The 15,677-nt window shown below is 45.1% G+C and overlaps 1 protein-coding gene and 2 long non-coding RNA genes across 3 annotated transcripts; 1 reads left to right on the top strand and 2 right to left on the bottom strand.

The window, feature by feature from the left end:
- Nucleotides 1-5,691: 5,691 nt before the first annotated feature.
- LOC116723842 (semaphorin-4D-like) lies at nucleotides 5,692-10,732 on the bottom strand. Its single transcript, XM_032569033.1, has 4 exons — nucleotides 10,512-10,732; nucleotides 6,141-6,259; nucleotides 5,904-6,070; nucleotides 5,692-5,829 (listed from the first exon to the last, which is right to left on the bottom strand). Exons 1-4 carry the CDS (start codon nucleotides 10,717-10,719, stop codon nucleotides 5,736-5,738), a joined length of 588 nt encoding a protein of 195 aa, XP_032424924.1. The 5' UTR covers nucleotides 10,720-10,732; the 3' UTR covers nucleotides 5,692-5,735.
- Nucleotides 8,455-12,189, top strand: LOC116723850 (uncharacterized). Its single transcript, XR_004340051.1, has 3 exons — nucleotides 8,455-9,595; nucleotides 9,832-9,833; nucleotides 12,179-12,189. It is a non-coding gene; the product is annotated as an uncharacterized LOC116723850 (long non-coding RNA).
- LOC116723852 (uncharacterized) lies at nucleotides 11,443-12,045 on the bottom strand. The gene is made up of 3 exons (XR_004340053.1): nucleotides 11,925-12,045; nucleotides 11,688-11,833; nucleotides 11,443-11,610 (listed from the first exon to the last, which is right to left on the bottom strand). It is a non-coding gene; the product is annotated as an uncharacterized LOC116723852 (long non-coding RNA).
- Nucleotides 12,190-15,677: the final 3,488 nt, after the last annotated feature.

Below are 15,677 nucleotides of genomic sequence, written 5' to 3'. Positions count from 1 at the left end.
GTTACGTAGTCTTTCTTTATAGATGTCACAATGAACGTGAAGTTGAGTTTTACGCCATTTTCGTTCTGCCCTACGGCAGAGTTGTCTTGCAGATCTAACTGTTTGTGCATTTCTCCATGGAGATTTCTTCCTGCCAGACACAACCTTCATTTTAATTGGGGCAATGGAATCAATAATATCTGAGACTATAGACTGAAAATCATTTACCAACGTATCTACGTTAATACAGCTTAAGGGTGAGGAGGAAGAGTAGATTTGATTAAAAGTTTCTGCTGTGTTTTCAGTGAGAGAACGTTTTGTGATGGTTGCTGTTTGTATAAGTGGGTTAAAAGATAAAGAACTTTCAAAGATAACAGCGAAGTGATCCGACAGGGCAACATCAGTTACAGAGACAGTAAAAATATTACAGAGACAATATTCACACCCTTACTGATAACCAGGTCCAGTGTGTGTCCTTGAGTGTGTGTCGCTTGTTTGACATGTAGTGTTAGACCAAAAGGACATTTTTATTTTAATGTGCTGTAGTGTACCTCGATGCTCTTGCCTTTCACCTTACACAGGGCTTTTTCTTTAGAGGTCACCATCCAGTTAATCTGACAAAAAAACAAAGTCAACATGTTTATGGGGAGAATGTTTGTGAAATTCCTTACATGAGGTATAAATATAAAAATAGGAATATCTATCATAAGGGGCACATTTTGTAAAGATTCACAGTAAAGATTTGACAGCAATAAGATGAAAAATTAAAGCTGCAAGTAGAGTTGGAGGCCCTTGCAGCTCCGTGTCATTTCAGCCTTACAGGGTTGCTGGCGAGCTCCAGCACCTCCAGCAGCTCGGCACGTTGATGCTCTCGCGCAGTTCTCACACCTGTCCACTAGGTGGTACACACTGATGTGGTCAGCAGCGCTCCCGGACGATGCACAAAAAATCTGGTGCAGATCGCTTGATGTCTTAAGGAGACATAGCTGTTGGAATAGCCTATGAGGCGCAGTGGAGTCAAATTACAATTTCAAGCTATTGGGTTCTTTAGAGGTTAACGAAGGTTAATCCTAACAAGTTTAGTGCAAATAGGATGAGTCATGTGTGATTTAGAGACAACCGTATGCAAACAGTGAGGGATTAGAATTTGCCATTCGGCCACACCCAAATGCTGGCGCCAGCAGAGTGTTGAAAGAAGGATTTACCATCAAGCTGTTCTATTTCTATTTAACACAGGTTGAAATCTGCATGAACCACAGAGTAAAAGGAAAAAAACATTGCAGGAAAACAGGTCGAAAAGAGGCAGGGCTAAGGTAATGTCAGTAAATGGCCATGTGAGTGTGATGAGGTCTGGTCTGTGATGATACAAATGAAGTTTGGTGCACCTGGGAGCTTTTCTGGGGAAGTTATTCCACTTTGATGTTTGATGGCGAATGGTCAGATTTGAGGCTTTGCCACGCCCACATGCTTTGACGTACAAAAAAATCCTTTGATAACTTTTGACCTTCAATGCTTCAAGACTGCCCTGACTGACTTGATTAGGTCAAGGGAATCAGAGATGGAGCTTTCCAAGAAAAAAGAGTCTTCCTGTTCTGAGGGGGGGGGCTTAGATTATGTCAGACTATGACGACATAGGATTGTCACATCAAATCACTTATCAATCAGTCAATGAAATTTTATTTGTATAGCATATTTTAGCAGCAAGGCATTTCAAAGTACTTTACATCATAACAAACACAAAAACACAATATCATGCAACATAGATTCAACAATCAAAACATGCCAACTTATGCCAAGTTGAAAGTCACAGCGTTTCGTTTGCTTTGGCAAGTACACCAAGTTTGCTGCTCAGCCATGCCCCCTGAACTAATATGAAAATGAAATTGTTTTGATAACTTTTAAAGTCTCACCTCATAACTGTATCCTAACCAAAAATTAAGCCAATAGGGCAACATCCGGGCAAAATTCGAGGTGTGTAAAAGTTAAAAATCGCCAAAGTTTCCCTTCAACTCAAAATGGCCTCCTCCCTGTATATTCCAGGGGGTACCTCCAAGAGAATTTTTTTCTTTATTTGGGGGGGGGGGATCTACCTACATACCAAATTTCAGATCTCTATGGTTTGTCCTATCACATTAGGGGAGCAGTTTGGCCACACCCACTTATGTCATGGAATCCAAACATTTTAGTTAAAGGACAATTTTGGATAAACTTTGGTGAGTTTCTGAATATGTTAAAGCCTCCAAAAAGGCATATATATTCTGAGAAATAAGAAATCCCATGGTTGCAATAGGCCTTTGCAGCGCTTTGTTGCTCGGGGATAATAAGTTGGGGTAAATTTTTCAGTCTTATTTTCAGCAGGTAATTCATTAATTTATAAATGTTTCAGTGTTAAAATATTTAGCTGAGTAACTAAATATTTAGCTTAAAAATATTTTATTAGCAGGCTAAATATTTAGCAGCAAAATATTTAGTATACAAGCTAATTATTTAGTTTGCTAACTAAATATTTAGCTTGGTAACTAAATACTTAGGATTAAACTAAATATTTTAATTGGAGTTCAATATCAGTATTTTGATGGAAACTGACATTCATAAATGAAATAAAACCACATGATGAAAGTATTGCTTTGACAAATTAATCTCAATATTTCCTGCTAAGTCCTTACAGTTAATTATTGACTGTGCAATTCCAAAAACACTATAGTCTCCTTTTGCATTTTGTGTATTTTCATTGACATTTCACCACCCAAGCCCAGTTCCTACCTCGCTGGTTTTTACAGTGATGTCATCCAAACTGAGCGTGATGACCTTTCCTCTGGCTCCGACGAAGAGCAGACCGATGTCTTCTCTGACCAGCAGGGAGCTCAAACCGATAAAGTCTGGCTCCTTAAACAGCTTCAGGTTAATATCTGAGTGAAAGAATCCAACCGGCATCCTCAGGCTACTTTTGAAATCAGATATTTACCTCAGTGTGATGTTACTGTATGCCATTCTTAATGTTTTTGACATTGACACTCATGTGGACTCCGTTTATTAATTAGCAGGCATCTGAATTTAGACGACCTTCCTATAATTTATTTAGATATATCACAGTAATGGGGGTAAAAACATGTTCATGCTACATTCGTATTATTTTCATCCTTTTCAAGACGCTAGGGTTTGTGTTTACAATATGACAAAAAGTAGAAAAGTTTATTTGGTGTGAATACTTCTGCAAGAGTCTGGACATTTTACTGTTGTTGCAGGGATGCCTCATGTCATAGGATTGTGTTTTCATGTTTAGGGTTTTACTTCCTTAAATGTTATTTTAATCAGATCGCTTTTATTGATGTGTTAAAATAATTTTATCTGAAAGTTGTTTTTATCTATGCACACACATGCACACATTATATTGGAGCTGATTTCTCAGGGGAACGTCCTCTTTAGGCCATAACTTGGTTAGGTCCCTAAAAAGAGTTTAATCCTGTTGTTCGGGCCACTTTGTGTTTGCTTCCTTCAGGATGCTTGGCAGTGGTCCAGCGCTGAAATGGTCAACTATTTCTCTGTTGTTTTTACGCATCGTCAATACTTATATTTTGCTTTAATAAATTGGACTGTTGATTTTAACTCTGTTTCCTTGGTTATTTGAGACAATCCCTCTCCCAAAAAAGAGTCCAGGTGAAACACTGACCTGAGAAGAAAACGCTCCGGCGGGGTTTCAGGCTTTGGGCTGATCCTTCGCTCATAATGATCAGGACATAAAGGAGCGCTACCTGACTCTTCATCATGACCTCAGACAGGAAATAAAGAAAAAACATATTTTCTATGACAGTTGTTATGGAAACAGCAGTTTATTTCCTGTCTTATAGTTGGACATCACAGCTTCTGATAGCTAGAAGATCTCAGCTGAAATGACTCAGAAACATGGATATGTAATTTATGAAATTAATCTCTTAAACAAGTTTATTTACCTCTGGTCTTTCCATTAGCATCTTAGCATCTTAGCATCTGTAATTGCTTTACAACTTATATAATGCATAAAACATGCAAGTAAAGCTCTGCATTACATTATTTGAAACAGCATTTAACCTTAAGAAGGGCATTCTTGAGTATGGTCAATTAGAACATTTCATTTTGTAAAAAACGTTTTTATGGCTTACCTGTTACGGGTGATTATGTAGAGGCAAGTTACTTCTGATAACTCAAGAGGAACCAAAACATGTTTATTTTTAAAAGCAGGGGCTGCATCCTTTGAAGGCCAGATTTGTAGGCCGATAGAATCGTAGCGTGGCAACAGGGCCTGTCTGAATTCAAAGACTCCTCCAATTGCGTCCTTCTTTTCCCCAGATTTGAAGGAAGGGTCCGGTGTGTCCTTCATGGCCCTCTGTGTCCCATGATTCCAAATTGGGTGTTCAAACAAAGCGGCAATGAAATTCCATTTCATAGTGTGATAAAGCCAGCTCCAAAACAGTGCAAACAATGTAGGAAATATCTATATATCTATAAACATAAATATGGTAATTATTACACTACTAAATCAGTTAATTTATATATACATACACAGATGCATATATAATACACATACAATCATATTTTTTTCCTTAAAAAAAGTGTTTGTTGTTTTATGGGATTATTAGCATATTATCATCTTAAAACCTAAAATAAATTGACAACATTTCCATAGTGAATGCTCGATCATTTGCAGCAAATAGTGCATCTGCAGCCATAAAAAATACTTAGAATATCATTATGTGAAAACCCCAGCTCCTCTGGACTCATCAATTCCATGTAGGGCTGAAATCGGGATTACATATACTAATTAACTGAATAATATTTGAATATCAAAAAGTGCTTAATGGATTTGATTTATTTTATTATTATTTTACAAAAGTTGAACCAGATGAAGCTAAAACTGCCACCAGAGGAGATGTATCTAGAACAGATTGCAGACAATGCTTTTTTAAAATCTTAAACACAAAATATATTTTTGTAGTTTCTTCTTAATTGGTGCTCATTGGTGTTATTTTAACAAATTGGCTTCTAGAGTCTGCATACTCCAGTTAACAATAAATCTATTAATACATTAAGTGATGATTATTTTAATAATTGATTAATTCAATTAATAGTTTCAGCAATAGTTACAAGCATGAGTAACCACACATTAATCATTTTAGTCATTTATTTTTGCATTGAGTTGCCTGCAGTGCTGCACAAAATTAAACAGAAGTGGATTGTTCTGTTATCAAACTATAAATTTTGTGTTTTGGCATCACTCTCTTCCACTTTGGTTGCTACGGCTTCCCCAGTGCCACTGTTACCCCCAATCTTAATACTCCCAGCTGACAACACTGAAATCGGTTCGAGAATTCTATTTACACCGTGTGTACATGATGAACATTAGACACAGGAAACAAAAAACAGCTAAAACAGAGATAACTATAGTATGAATATAGGATCCCCCACCCTCTGAAACTTTAACGTTGTACTGGTTCACTGCCTTCTTGTGCTCTCTGCCTTTAACTACTTCCACTGTCTCACAGGTGTAAAGGCCTTCATCAGTGAAGGAAGGTGTTAAAACGAGTCCCTGGCTGAGCAGAATGTGTCGGGGACCGGGCTCAAGGATTTTACCAGAGAAGCGCCATCTCATGGGGAGATTGGTATCAGGGGAGCAGGGGAGGAACTGTGCGACGTCAACTGTGAGATAGATGTCGGTAATCTGCTTTGACACTGTGGGAGAAGCCAAAACAGCCATTAAAATTATCCTACTTTTCTCCTCGCTAAGGTAAATGTGTGTAAAGAGCTTTATGTGGGGAATACTTGCAATGAGAGCTTGGGCAAATTCTAACACCACCATCAATGAGGTTCTGGATCCTGCCACAAATGAATTAAATCCTCTGATTATAAACGTAGCACACAATGAACATGTCTTAGTTAGTGTGACATACATGGAGAATTTTGAAGCACCAGCAACAGCAGCACACAGGCCTTTGAGACGGTTCCAGCCACAGTATGGATCTCTGGCTATAAGGCAGTCAGCACAGGATGTGTAGCGGCTGCAGTCCCTCACACTGAGCTGAGCAACAGCAGTTCTAGTTGCGCTGTACAGCTGACCCTGCAGATCATCAGAGTTCAAAGGTTAGCTCCAGGTCCATTTAGTCTACAGACATGTAGCTGTAACCTACTCTTCTAGAGGAGAGCTGAAGGAAGCGAATGGGCTGAGGATTCTTAAACAGCTGCAACTCCTCAATGATTCGCCCTCCATCATCACCAGACCACACCGCCTTCTGCAGCCAACCAGAGTCTAGGGGACAGAACAAGTTGAACTAAATATTGAGTTTTAAAATTAAAAATCAATATTTATTTTTGAGTTTTAATTGAATAGAATAGAATAGAATTCAACTTTATTGTCATTGCACTGTCACAAGTACAAGCAACGAGATGTAGTTTGCATCTATCCAGAAGTGCTCTATGAGACATAATATTACAGATGTACAAGACTATCTATATGGACTATAAGGGGTTATAGCAAGAGATATAGATATTGTGTATAAATATAAATATGGGAGCTATATGCACAGATTATACAGATTATACAGAATATATAAGAATGTTAGGGAATGGATTATAGATAAATAATGGCAGATAAAATTTACAGGTTGTATGTGTGTGTGAAGAAAACAGTCCGTGATGTGTGTGTGTGAGGATAGTCCATGTGTTATTGTTGTATGAGAGGATAGGGGAGTACAGTCCTTATAGTTTATGTTTTACTGTCAGGAGGCGTTCAAAAGCGTGACAGCTGTGGGAAAGAAGCTGTTCCGGTGCCTGGTGGTTCTGGTCCGTAGGCTTCTGTAACGCCTCCCAGAGGGCAGGAGTGAAAAGAGTGTGTGTGCTGGGTGAGTGGAGTCCTTCGTGATTTTCCCGGCCCTTTTCAAACAATGCTTCCTGTAGATGTCCTTGATGGCAGGGAGCGGTGCCCCGGCGATATACTGGGCAGTTTTCACCACCCTCTGCAGCGCCTGCCGGTCAGAGACAGAGCAGTTCCCGTACCAAGCTGTAATACAGTTGGTGAGGATGCTCTCAATGGTGCAGTGGTAGAAGTTCCTGAGGATCTCTGAGGACAGGTGGTTCTTCCTCAGGGTCCTCATGAAGAAGAGGCACTGATGCGCCTTCTTAATGAATTTGGAGCAGCTGGTCATCCAAGTCAGGTCCTCGGAGATGTGGACTCCCAGGAACTTAAAGGTGTCCACACGCTCCACCACTGTCCCCTTAATGTGGATGGGTGGATGTGGGTCAGCGTTCCTCCTGAAGTCCACGATAAGCTCCTTGGTCTTCTCGGTGTTCAGCTGCAGGTTGTTTTTGTCGCACCACTCAGCCAGACGGTCTACCTCCTCCCTGTAAGCGGCCTCGTCATTATCTCTGATAAGGCCGATCACCGTGGTGTCGTCTGCGAACTTGATGATGGCGTTAGAGCCATGGACAGGTCTGCAGTCGTAGGTGAAGAGGGAGTAGAGGAAGGGACTCATCACACAGCCTTGTGGCACTCCGGTGTTTATGATGATGGTGGATGAGAAGTGGTTGTCCAGCCGGACATGTTGAGGTCGACTGGTCAGGAAGTCGAGCAACCAGTTACACATGAGTGGACTGATGCCGAGGTCTGTGAGTTTGGTAATGAGTTGTGATGGGATGACAGTGTTGAATGCTGAACTAAAATCTAAGAACAGCAGTCTGGCGTAAGTGTTCTTACTGTCCAGGTGAGAAAGGACAGAGTGCAGTGCTATAGAGACTGCATCCTCTGTGCTCCTGTTCTGCCTGTATTCAAATTGGTGGGGGTCTAGTGTGGGGGGGAGACAGGATCTGAGGTGTGCTATTACCAGCCGCTCCAAGCACTTGGTAATGATGGGGGTAAGGGCTACCGGGCGGTAGTCACTGAGTCTGGTTGGGCTGGGATTCTTGGGGATTGGGACGATGGAGGTAGACTTGAAGCAGGTCGGTACCGCAGCGTGGGCCAGGGACAGGTTGAAGATGTCCGTCAGCACTGCTGCCAGCTCCCCAGAGCACGTTCTGAGGACACGTCCAGGTATGCCATCAGGACCCGCAGCCTTGTGGGATTTAATCCTGCTCAGAGCTGCTCCTACGTCAGTGGGGAGGAAAGTCAGTGGCTGTTGGCCTGGGGTGGTAGCTGCTTTGGTTGCAGTTGTGGTATTCCCTCTCTCAAAACGAGAATAGAAGTTGTTAAGTTCATTGAGGAAGGAGACATCAGTAGAAGCGGGGGTGGTATTGGGGTTCTTGTAGTCTGTGAGAATCTGAAGGCCTTGCCACATACGTCGGGGGTTGGCGTTAGAAAAATGATCCTCCACCTTACTTTTGTAGTGGTGTTTGGCCTTCTTGATTCCCTTCTTCAGCTCAGCCCTGGCTGCACTGTAAGTCTGTGCATCCCCTGACCTGAAGGCGATGTTGCGGGCCTTCAGCAGGAGACGAACGTCTCAGTTCATCCAGGGTTTCTGGTTGGGGTACATGGTAATGCGTTTGCAGGTGGTGACACGTTCTATGGTGGTGGAAATATGGTTCAGTACAGATGAGGCGTACTGATCCAAGTCTGTATGGTGGAAAATAGTCCAATCTGTATTCCTGAACCGGTCCTGGAGCACAGCGTCTGAGCCCTCTGGCCACACCTTTACTGTCCTCACGGTAGGTTTCACATGTTGGATGAGTGGTAAGTACTGAGGTGTGAGGAACAGGGAGAGATGGTCTGATTGGCCGATGTTGGAGAGGGGTGTCACATTGTAGGCTCCAGCCAGATTGGAGTAGACATGGTCCAGGGTCTTGTCTCCTCTGGTGTGGCAGGAGACATGTTGGTGGAATCTGGGAAGAACTGTCTTCAATTTGGAGTGATTGAAATCACCTGCAACAATAAAAGCAGCCTCGGGGTATTTGGTTTGGTGTTTGCTAATAGCCGCATAGAGTTCTTTCATGGCTAGCTTGGCATTGGCATCCGGGGGGGGGGGGAGGGGTGTACACGGCAGTGAGGATGATCGAGGTGAATCCCCTTGGGAGGTAATAAGGTCTGTATTTGACCATTAAAAAATCCACATTCTGTGAGCAGTGACTCTCGGTAGTAGCAGAGTCTGTGCACCAAGCTTTGTTAATATAAATGCACAAACCTCCGCCTCTGGTCTTGCCGGAGTCACCTGCTGTCCTGACGGCTCGGTGTGTGTGGCGTCCACTTAGCTGGATAGCATTATCCGGGCAGCTGTTGTTTAGCCATGTTTCGGTGAAAAACATGACATTTGAGTCCATAATCCGTCTGTCACTCGTGATGGATAGTCGTAACTCGTCCATTTTATTAGCCAGAGAATGGACATTGGCGAGGAAAATGCTGGGTAAAGGGAGCCGATGTGGTGTTAGCTTTAGCCTAGCTCGCACCCCTCCACGCTTACCCCGCCTTTGTTTACGTTCTCGTCGCGGCCTGAGTACCCTTCCACCCGGCCGGGAGAAGTGAGCAGTCTCCGGTGTTCTGGAGATCTCTGGGATGAGTCGGAGATCGGCGATCATAGAGTCAAAATTGTAGCTCCAAAGGTCCAGAAGTTCGTGTCTGCTGTAGTGCAGCAACGCTGTGCAATTCCGAAAAAAAAGTCCAGTCATGAAAAGATAAAAAACCACTAAAGAGCAGATTCTGGAGAGACGCTGAGCCTCGCGTTCTTCACGCACCGCCATCTTGGTCAATATTGCCTCGGTAGATCCATAGCTCTACAGCAGGAGATGTAAATATCCATCAGAGAGGGAAGCCAACAATTCTATGAGCTGCCTTTACAACCCTCTATAACAGGGGTGGGCAATCCTGGTCCTGGAGGGCCGGTCTCCTGCAACTCTTAGACGTCTCCCTGGTCCAACATACTTGAATCCTATAGCTGAATCACCTCCTAAGTGCAGTCAAGTTCTCCAGAGTTCTGCTAATGACCGTCATTATTTGACTCAGGTGTGTTGAAGTAGAGATACATCTAAAAGTTGCAGGAGACCGGCCCTCGAGGTCTGGAGTTGTCCACCCCTGCTCTATAGCCTCACCCAGTCTGCAACAGTGCAGCTTGCATATCATAGTGTGATGCAGTATGTCAGCTGGCTCTCGATGGATGAGCAATAGAAAGTCAACAGCAGCTTCCTCAGGATCCTCAGGAAGCGTAGCCACTGCTGGGTCTTCTTGATGACTGCTGTAATATTTTCAGTCCAGGAGATGTCGGCGGAGGTGAGGACATCAAGAAGCCTGGTGGTGTGGACACTTTCCACACTCTTGCTATTGATGTAAAGAGGGGCTGGGTCGGTGCTTTGCTTCCTGAAGTCAATGATGATGTCTTTGGTTTTCTTGGTATTCAGAGCGAAATTGCTGCTAAGTTTTTTACTGTGTAATGTTATAAACTGCACTCCAGATTTCTCTTACATTATAAGTGAAACTGCATGTAGTTTTTTCCTGTTCATTGGTCAAGACAGCCATTGTCCAGTCTGATCCTGCCAACAACGCCAAGATGTGTTGAGTCATTATATATGATCCAATTACTTACTGTTGCTAATAAACATGACGTTGTGCTGCTCTCCATCCAGAGAGGTTACTTTGTCAACAACAATTCTGGAGAACTGGGCCGTAGACCGGACCAGCAGGGGCTTCCCAGTGATCGGTGTCACAACTTGCTCCATCAGAGGGTGGTTCATCACAAACAGCAGGGTTGAGTCTGGGAGGTCATGAGAAGTCCTCACACCACTGGCTCGCATTTCATCATTAATACACTGATAATACAGATCAGAGATCATGTGAGACTGATCATTTTCATTGCTTTTATTTTACATTTGTTTGGTGCTTACTGAACCAGGGTAGGGGTTAGGCACTACTCCTGTGTGCCTCACCCAGCAGCCAGAATTACTCAAGGTCAGAAAGTTCCCCCTGAAAACTTGCTGGATGTCTGACAGCTTGTAGGAGCAGACAGCGGACTGACTGCAGGTACTGGACGGTTCCCTGCAAATGAGGTTCTGTTACTACCAGCACAGAAACAACATTAACCCTGGACACTAGGGACACTACCACATCAGAAATAGTGGGGTCTAGGCTACTCAGTTTATACAGAAACTACCCTAACCTCCTGCCAGAGGTCTCATTTTCCATACAATTTATGCATCAAATAAGTAGACAGTGTGTTTCTGAACATATATTCAATAAAAACCTGGTAAAAACAAAGTAATTTTTTATCAATGAAACTAGAACTTTATTAGGATATATAATGACAACATTTGAGATACCCTCTGAAAATGCTCATAACTTAGCATATATAAAAGTAAAAATAATTGCAGGAATCTCTTTACTGTAACATCATGGCAGCTAAATAACAGAAGTTCATTCATTTTAAACATGGTACAATCATTAAGCTGGAGATTAAGAGGTTAACAAAATCTAAACTCTATGAACATTGAAACCTGAAGAGACATGACTTACAAGTTTGAGGTGAATGTTGCATAGAAGACACTGTCCAACAAGTTGTTTTCATCTTTTAGAAGAAAGACGTCCTGCACCAGAGATGCTGAACCTTCATCTCCAAATGGGCAGTCCAGATGGGCTTTCAGGAAAGAAGTCCACTTTCTCTGCAAAACTCTCAATCCTCCCAAGTCGCTCTGAATCCGCACAAATGTCAGACTTTAATACTGATTCATGTGGTGTTTTAACAGAAGCTAAAGATTTAGAGACGTACTTTACACACTCGTACAACTCTCGACACTCGCAGCCCGTGTCGTTCTTCGACAGCATTCTCATTGAGGAACAAGAACACGTTGTCGTCCTCACCGTTCTCTGAAATTTTGTTAATTTCAGCCATGTGTATGGAAATCATCTTGGGGTCTGAGTTCAGATCATTTCAAACATGGTATTAGGTTTTGCAAAGTGATTTCAATGTAAAAGACACTTTAACTGGGTCAAGTGGTCACCTCACCATTGAGCCAAGTCTCTTTCTCTTCGTTCCTAATGGGATTCTGCCCATGTCTTTGGAAATTCTTTATTAATCCCCGGAAGTTTGTAGAAGCAGCGGTATATAACATGTTTTCTGTTGATCACAGAGGAAAAGGTTTTACAATGTTTGAAATTAATTATTACAAAAACATTCCTTCAGCATGTGTGGAACTACTGGAATCATGAATCTAGTTTTGCAGTTGTTTACTACTGGAGAAAAAGCTGGATGCGGTGAAGATGTCTCCTGCTGGATAAAAGCTAGATTTAGATAGAGCTTCAAAATGTGAGCAAGAGACAAAAATAATTAAAGTCAAACAGACTGTTTATCAGCTGATTAAATGTTGAAAACCGAAAAAAAACATTGGATTTGCACTGGATTTATGCAAATGCTATTATGACTTCCTGAAGACAAAAAGACTTCCTGTCAGAAAATGGCAAGCAAGAAATTTCCATAATCAAAGAAGTTGGATGCAGTAAGGCTGTTTTCCAACCTTATAGCCCAGTGGACTCGGATTGATTGGAGACCAAAATTAAAATTTGCTAAAATTTCAGCTGTTGTGGTTCTTTTTCACACTGCACTTTGTCAAACCAAACAAACCCGGGGCGTGCCGTGGTGGAGTAGCGGTTAGCGCGACCCAAATTTGGAGGCCTTGAGTCCTCAACGCGGCCGTCGCGGGTTCGACTCCTGGACCCGACGACATTTGCCGCATGTCTTCCCCCCTCTCCTTCCCCGTTTCCTGTCAGCCTACTATCATATAAGGGACACTAGAGCCCACAAAAGAGCCCCTGGAGGGGTAAAAAAAAAAAAAAAAAAAACCAAACCCTTGTCTTTTTTTGGGGACAAAAGTTCCAAATGGTAGATCCAAAAAACTGTCATCGCCACGAAACCAGATGATGCAATGGACAGCCTTTGAAGATTTGAATGAAGGGTCTTTCTCATGACGGGATCTGCAAGAGAAGAACTTAAGGAAGAAAAATGCCTTCAAAGGTCACACCTCCTTCCGCACCTGCTTGTTTGAACTTTGCAAGGAACACCAAGACATGGGACCCTAATAGGTAGAAGAACCTGCATAGAAAGATATCCCACTGGAGATATTGCAGGACCACACTGGGTTTCACAACAGACATCCTCCATGAGAAAAAAAACATCCCTCTTTTGGATCACCCTTCATGCCTTCTTGATTTGAATCCCATTTAAAAAGCTTTGGAGAAAGATGGCTGGTTTTTTCTCTCTCTATCTCTCTGTGAATGCGGATGCTTTTTTCCCCTGCTCCCTTCCTACCTATGATTGCCCTGCTTCCTCTGTTTTTGTGCTGCTTTTTCTTGGAGTCGTTTTTTGTACATCCACCAAATCTTCAAATTATGGATCTGGTCAACTGTTCTCTCAATGTAATTGAACAAATTTTCTCAACGAGAAGACTGGGCTCCTCCATGGGCTGCCACCTTATCGTGGTGGAGGGGTTTGAGTGTCCCAATGATCCTAGGAGCTATGCTGTCTGGGGCTTCATGCCCCTGGTAGGGTCACCCAAGGCAGACAGGTCCTAGGTGAGGGACCAGACAAAGAGCAGCCCGAAGACCCCAATGATGAAGGAAAACCTTGGACTTGGTGTTCCCTCGCCCGGACGCGGGTCACCGGGGCCCCACTCTGGAGCCAGGCCTGGAGGGGGGGCACGATGGCGAGCGTCTGGTGGCCGGGCTTTTACCCATGGAGCCCGGCCGGGCTCAGCCCGAAGAGGAAACATGGGCCCCCCCTCCCATGGGCCCACCACCCGTGGGAGGGGCCAAAGGGGTCGGGTGCAGTGTGGGATGGGTGGCAGCAGAGGGAGGGGACCCTGGCGGTCCGATCCTCGGTTGCAGAAACTGGCTCTTGGGACGTGGAATGTCACCTCTCTGGTGGGGAAGGAGCCGGAGCTAGTGCGTGAGGTCGAGAGGTTCCGGCTAGAAATAGTCGGTCTCGCCTCGACGCACGGCTCTGGTTCTGGAACCAGTCTCCTTGAGAGGGGCTGGACATACTTCCACTCTGGAGTTGCCCAGGGTGAGAGGCGTCGGGCAGGAGTGGGCATACTTGTTGCTCCCCATCTCGGCGCCTGTACGTTGGGGTTTACCCCGGTGAACGAGAGGGTAGCATCCCTCCGCCTACGGGTGGGGGGACGGGTTCTGACTGTCGTTTGTGCTTACGGGCCGAACGACAGTTCAGATTACCCACCCTTTTTGGAGTCCTTAGAGGGGGGTACTGGAGAGTGCTCCTCCTGGGGACTCCCTTGTTCTGCTGGGGGACTTCAACGCTCACGTGGGCAATGACAGTGAGACCTGGAGGGGCGTGGTTGGGAGGAACGGCCCCCCCGACCTGAACTCGAGCGGTGTTCTGTTGCTGGACTTCTGTGCTCGCCATGGATTGTCCATAACGAACACCATGTTCAAGCATAAGGGTGTCCATATGTGCACTTGGCACCAGGACACCCTAGGCCGCAGTTCGATGATCGACTTTGTCATCGTTTCATCGGATCTGCGGCCGTATGTCTTGGACACTCGGGTGAAAAGAGGTGCGGAGCTGTCCACTGACCACTACCTGGTGGTGAGTTGGCTCCGGTGGTGGGGGCGAAAGCCGGTCAGACCTGGCAGGCCCAAACGTGTTGTGAGGGTCTGCTGGGAACGTCTGGCGGAATCCCCTGTGAGACGGAGCTTTAACTCCCATCTCCGGCAAAACTTCGAACACGTCCCGGGGGAGGTGGGGGACATGGAGTCTGAGTGGACCATGTTCCGTGCCTCCATTGTCGAGGCGGCCGATCGGAGCTGTGGCCGCAAGGTTGTCGGTGCCTGTCGCGGCGGCAACCCTCGAACCCGCTGGTGGACACCTTCGGTGAGGGATGCCGTCAGGCTGAAGAAGGAGTCCTATCGGGCCTTTTTGGCCTGTGGGACTCCGGAAGCAGCTGATGGGTACCGGCGGGCGAAGCGGCATGCGGCTCGGGCGGTTGCTGAGGCAAAAACTCGGGCGTGGGAGGAGTTTGGAGAGGCCATGGAGAAAGACTTCCGTACGGCTTCGAGGCGATTCTGGTCCACCATCCGGCGTCTCAGGGGGGGGAAGCGGTGCAGCACCAACACTGTTTATAGTGGGGATGGTGTGCTGCTGACTTCTACTCGGGACGTTGTGGGCCGGTGGGCAGAGTACTTCGAAGACCTCCTCAATCCCACCAACATGCCTTCCACTGAGGAAGCGGAGCCCGGGGACTCTGGGTTGGGCTCTCCAATCTCTGGGGGCGAGGTCGCCGAGGTGGTTAAAAAGCTCCTCGGTGGCAGGGCCCCGGGGGTGGATGAGATCCGCCCGGAGTTCCTTAAGGCTCTGGATGTTGTAGGGTTGTGTTGGTTGACGCGACTCTGCAATATCGCATGGACATCGGGGGCAGTTCCCCTGGATTGGCAGACTGGGGTGGTGGTCCCCCTGTTCAAAAAGGGGGACCGGAGGGTGTGCTCCAATTATAGAGGGGTCACACTCTTAAGCCTCCCTGGCAAGGTCTATTCAGGGGTCCTGGAGAGGAGGGTCCGTCGGATAGTCGAACCTAGGATTCAGGAAGAGCAGTGTGGTTTTCGTCCTGGTCGTGGAACACTCGACCAGCTCTACACCCTCGGCAGGATCCTGGAGGGTGCATGGGAGTTCGCCCAACCAGTCTACATGTGTTTTGTGGACTTGGAGAAGGCGTTCGACCGTGTCCCTCGGGGAGCCCTGTGGGGGGTTCTC

This window comes from Xiphophorus hellerii, chromosome 8 (genome assembly GCF_003331165.1).
Source record: "Xiphophorus hellerii strain 12219 chromosome 8, Xiphophorus_hellerii-4.1, whole genome shotgun sequence".
In the NCBI taxonomy this organism is placed as follows: domain Eukaryota; kingdom Metazoa; phylum Chordata; class Actinopteri; order Cyprinodontiformes; family Poeciliidae; genus Xiphophorus; species Xiphophorus hellerii.
This window is presented reverse-complemented; position numbering and strand designations above follow the sequence as displayed.

Excerpts from the sequence above, each read along its gene's own strand:
- LOC116723842 (XM_032569033.1), bottom strand. The coding sequence starts at position 10,719 with ATGCGAGCCAGTGGTGTGAGGACTTCTCATGACCTCCCAGACTCAACC. Across the intron at positions 6,071-6,140 it reads TTCAGCTCTCCTCTAGAAGA|GGTCAGCTGTACAGCGCAAC; the intron begins GTAGGTTACAGC and ends GATGATCTGCAG. Across the intron at positions 5,830-5,903 it reads GGTGCTTCAAAATTCTCCAT|GATCCAGAACCTCATTGATG; the intron begins GTATGTCACACT and ends CATTTGTGGCAG.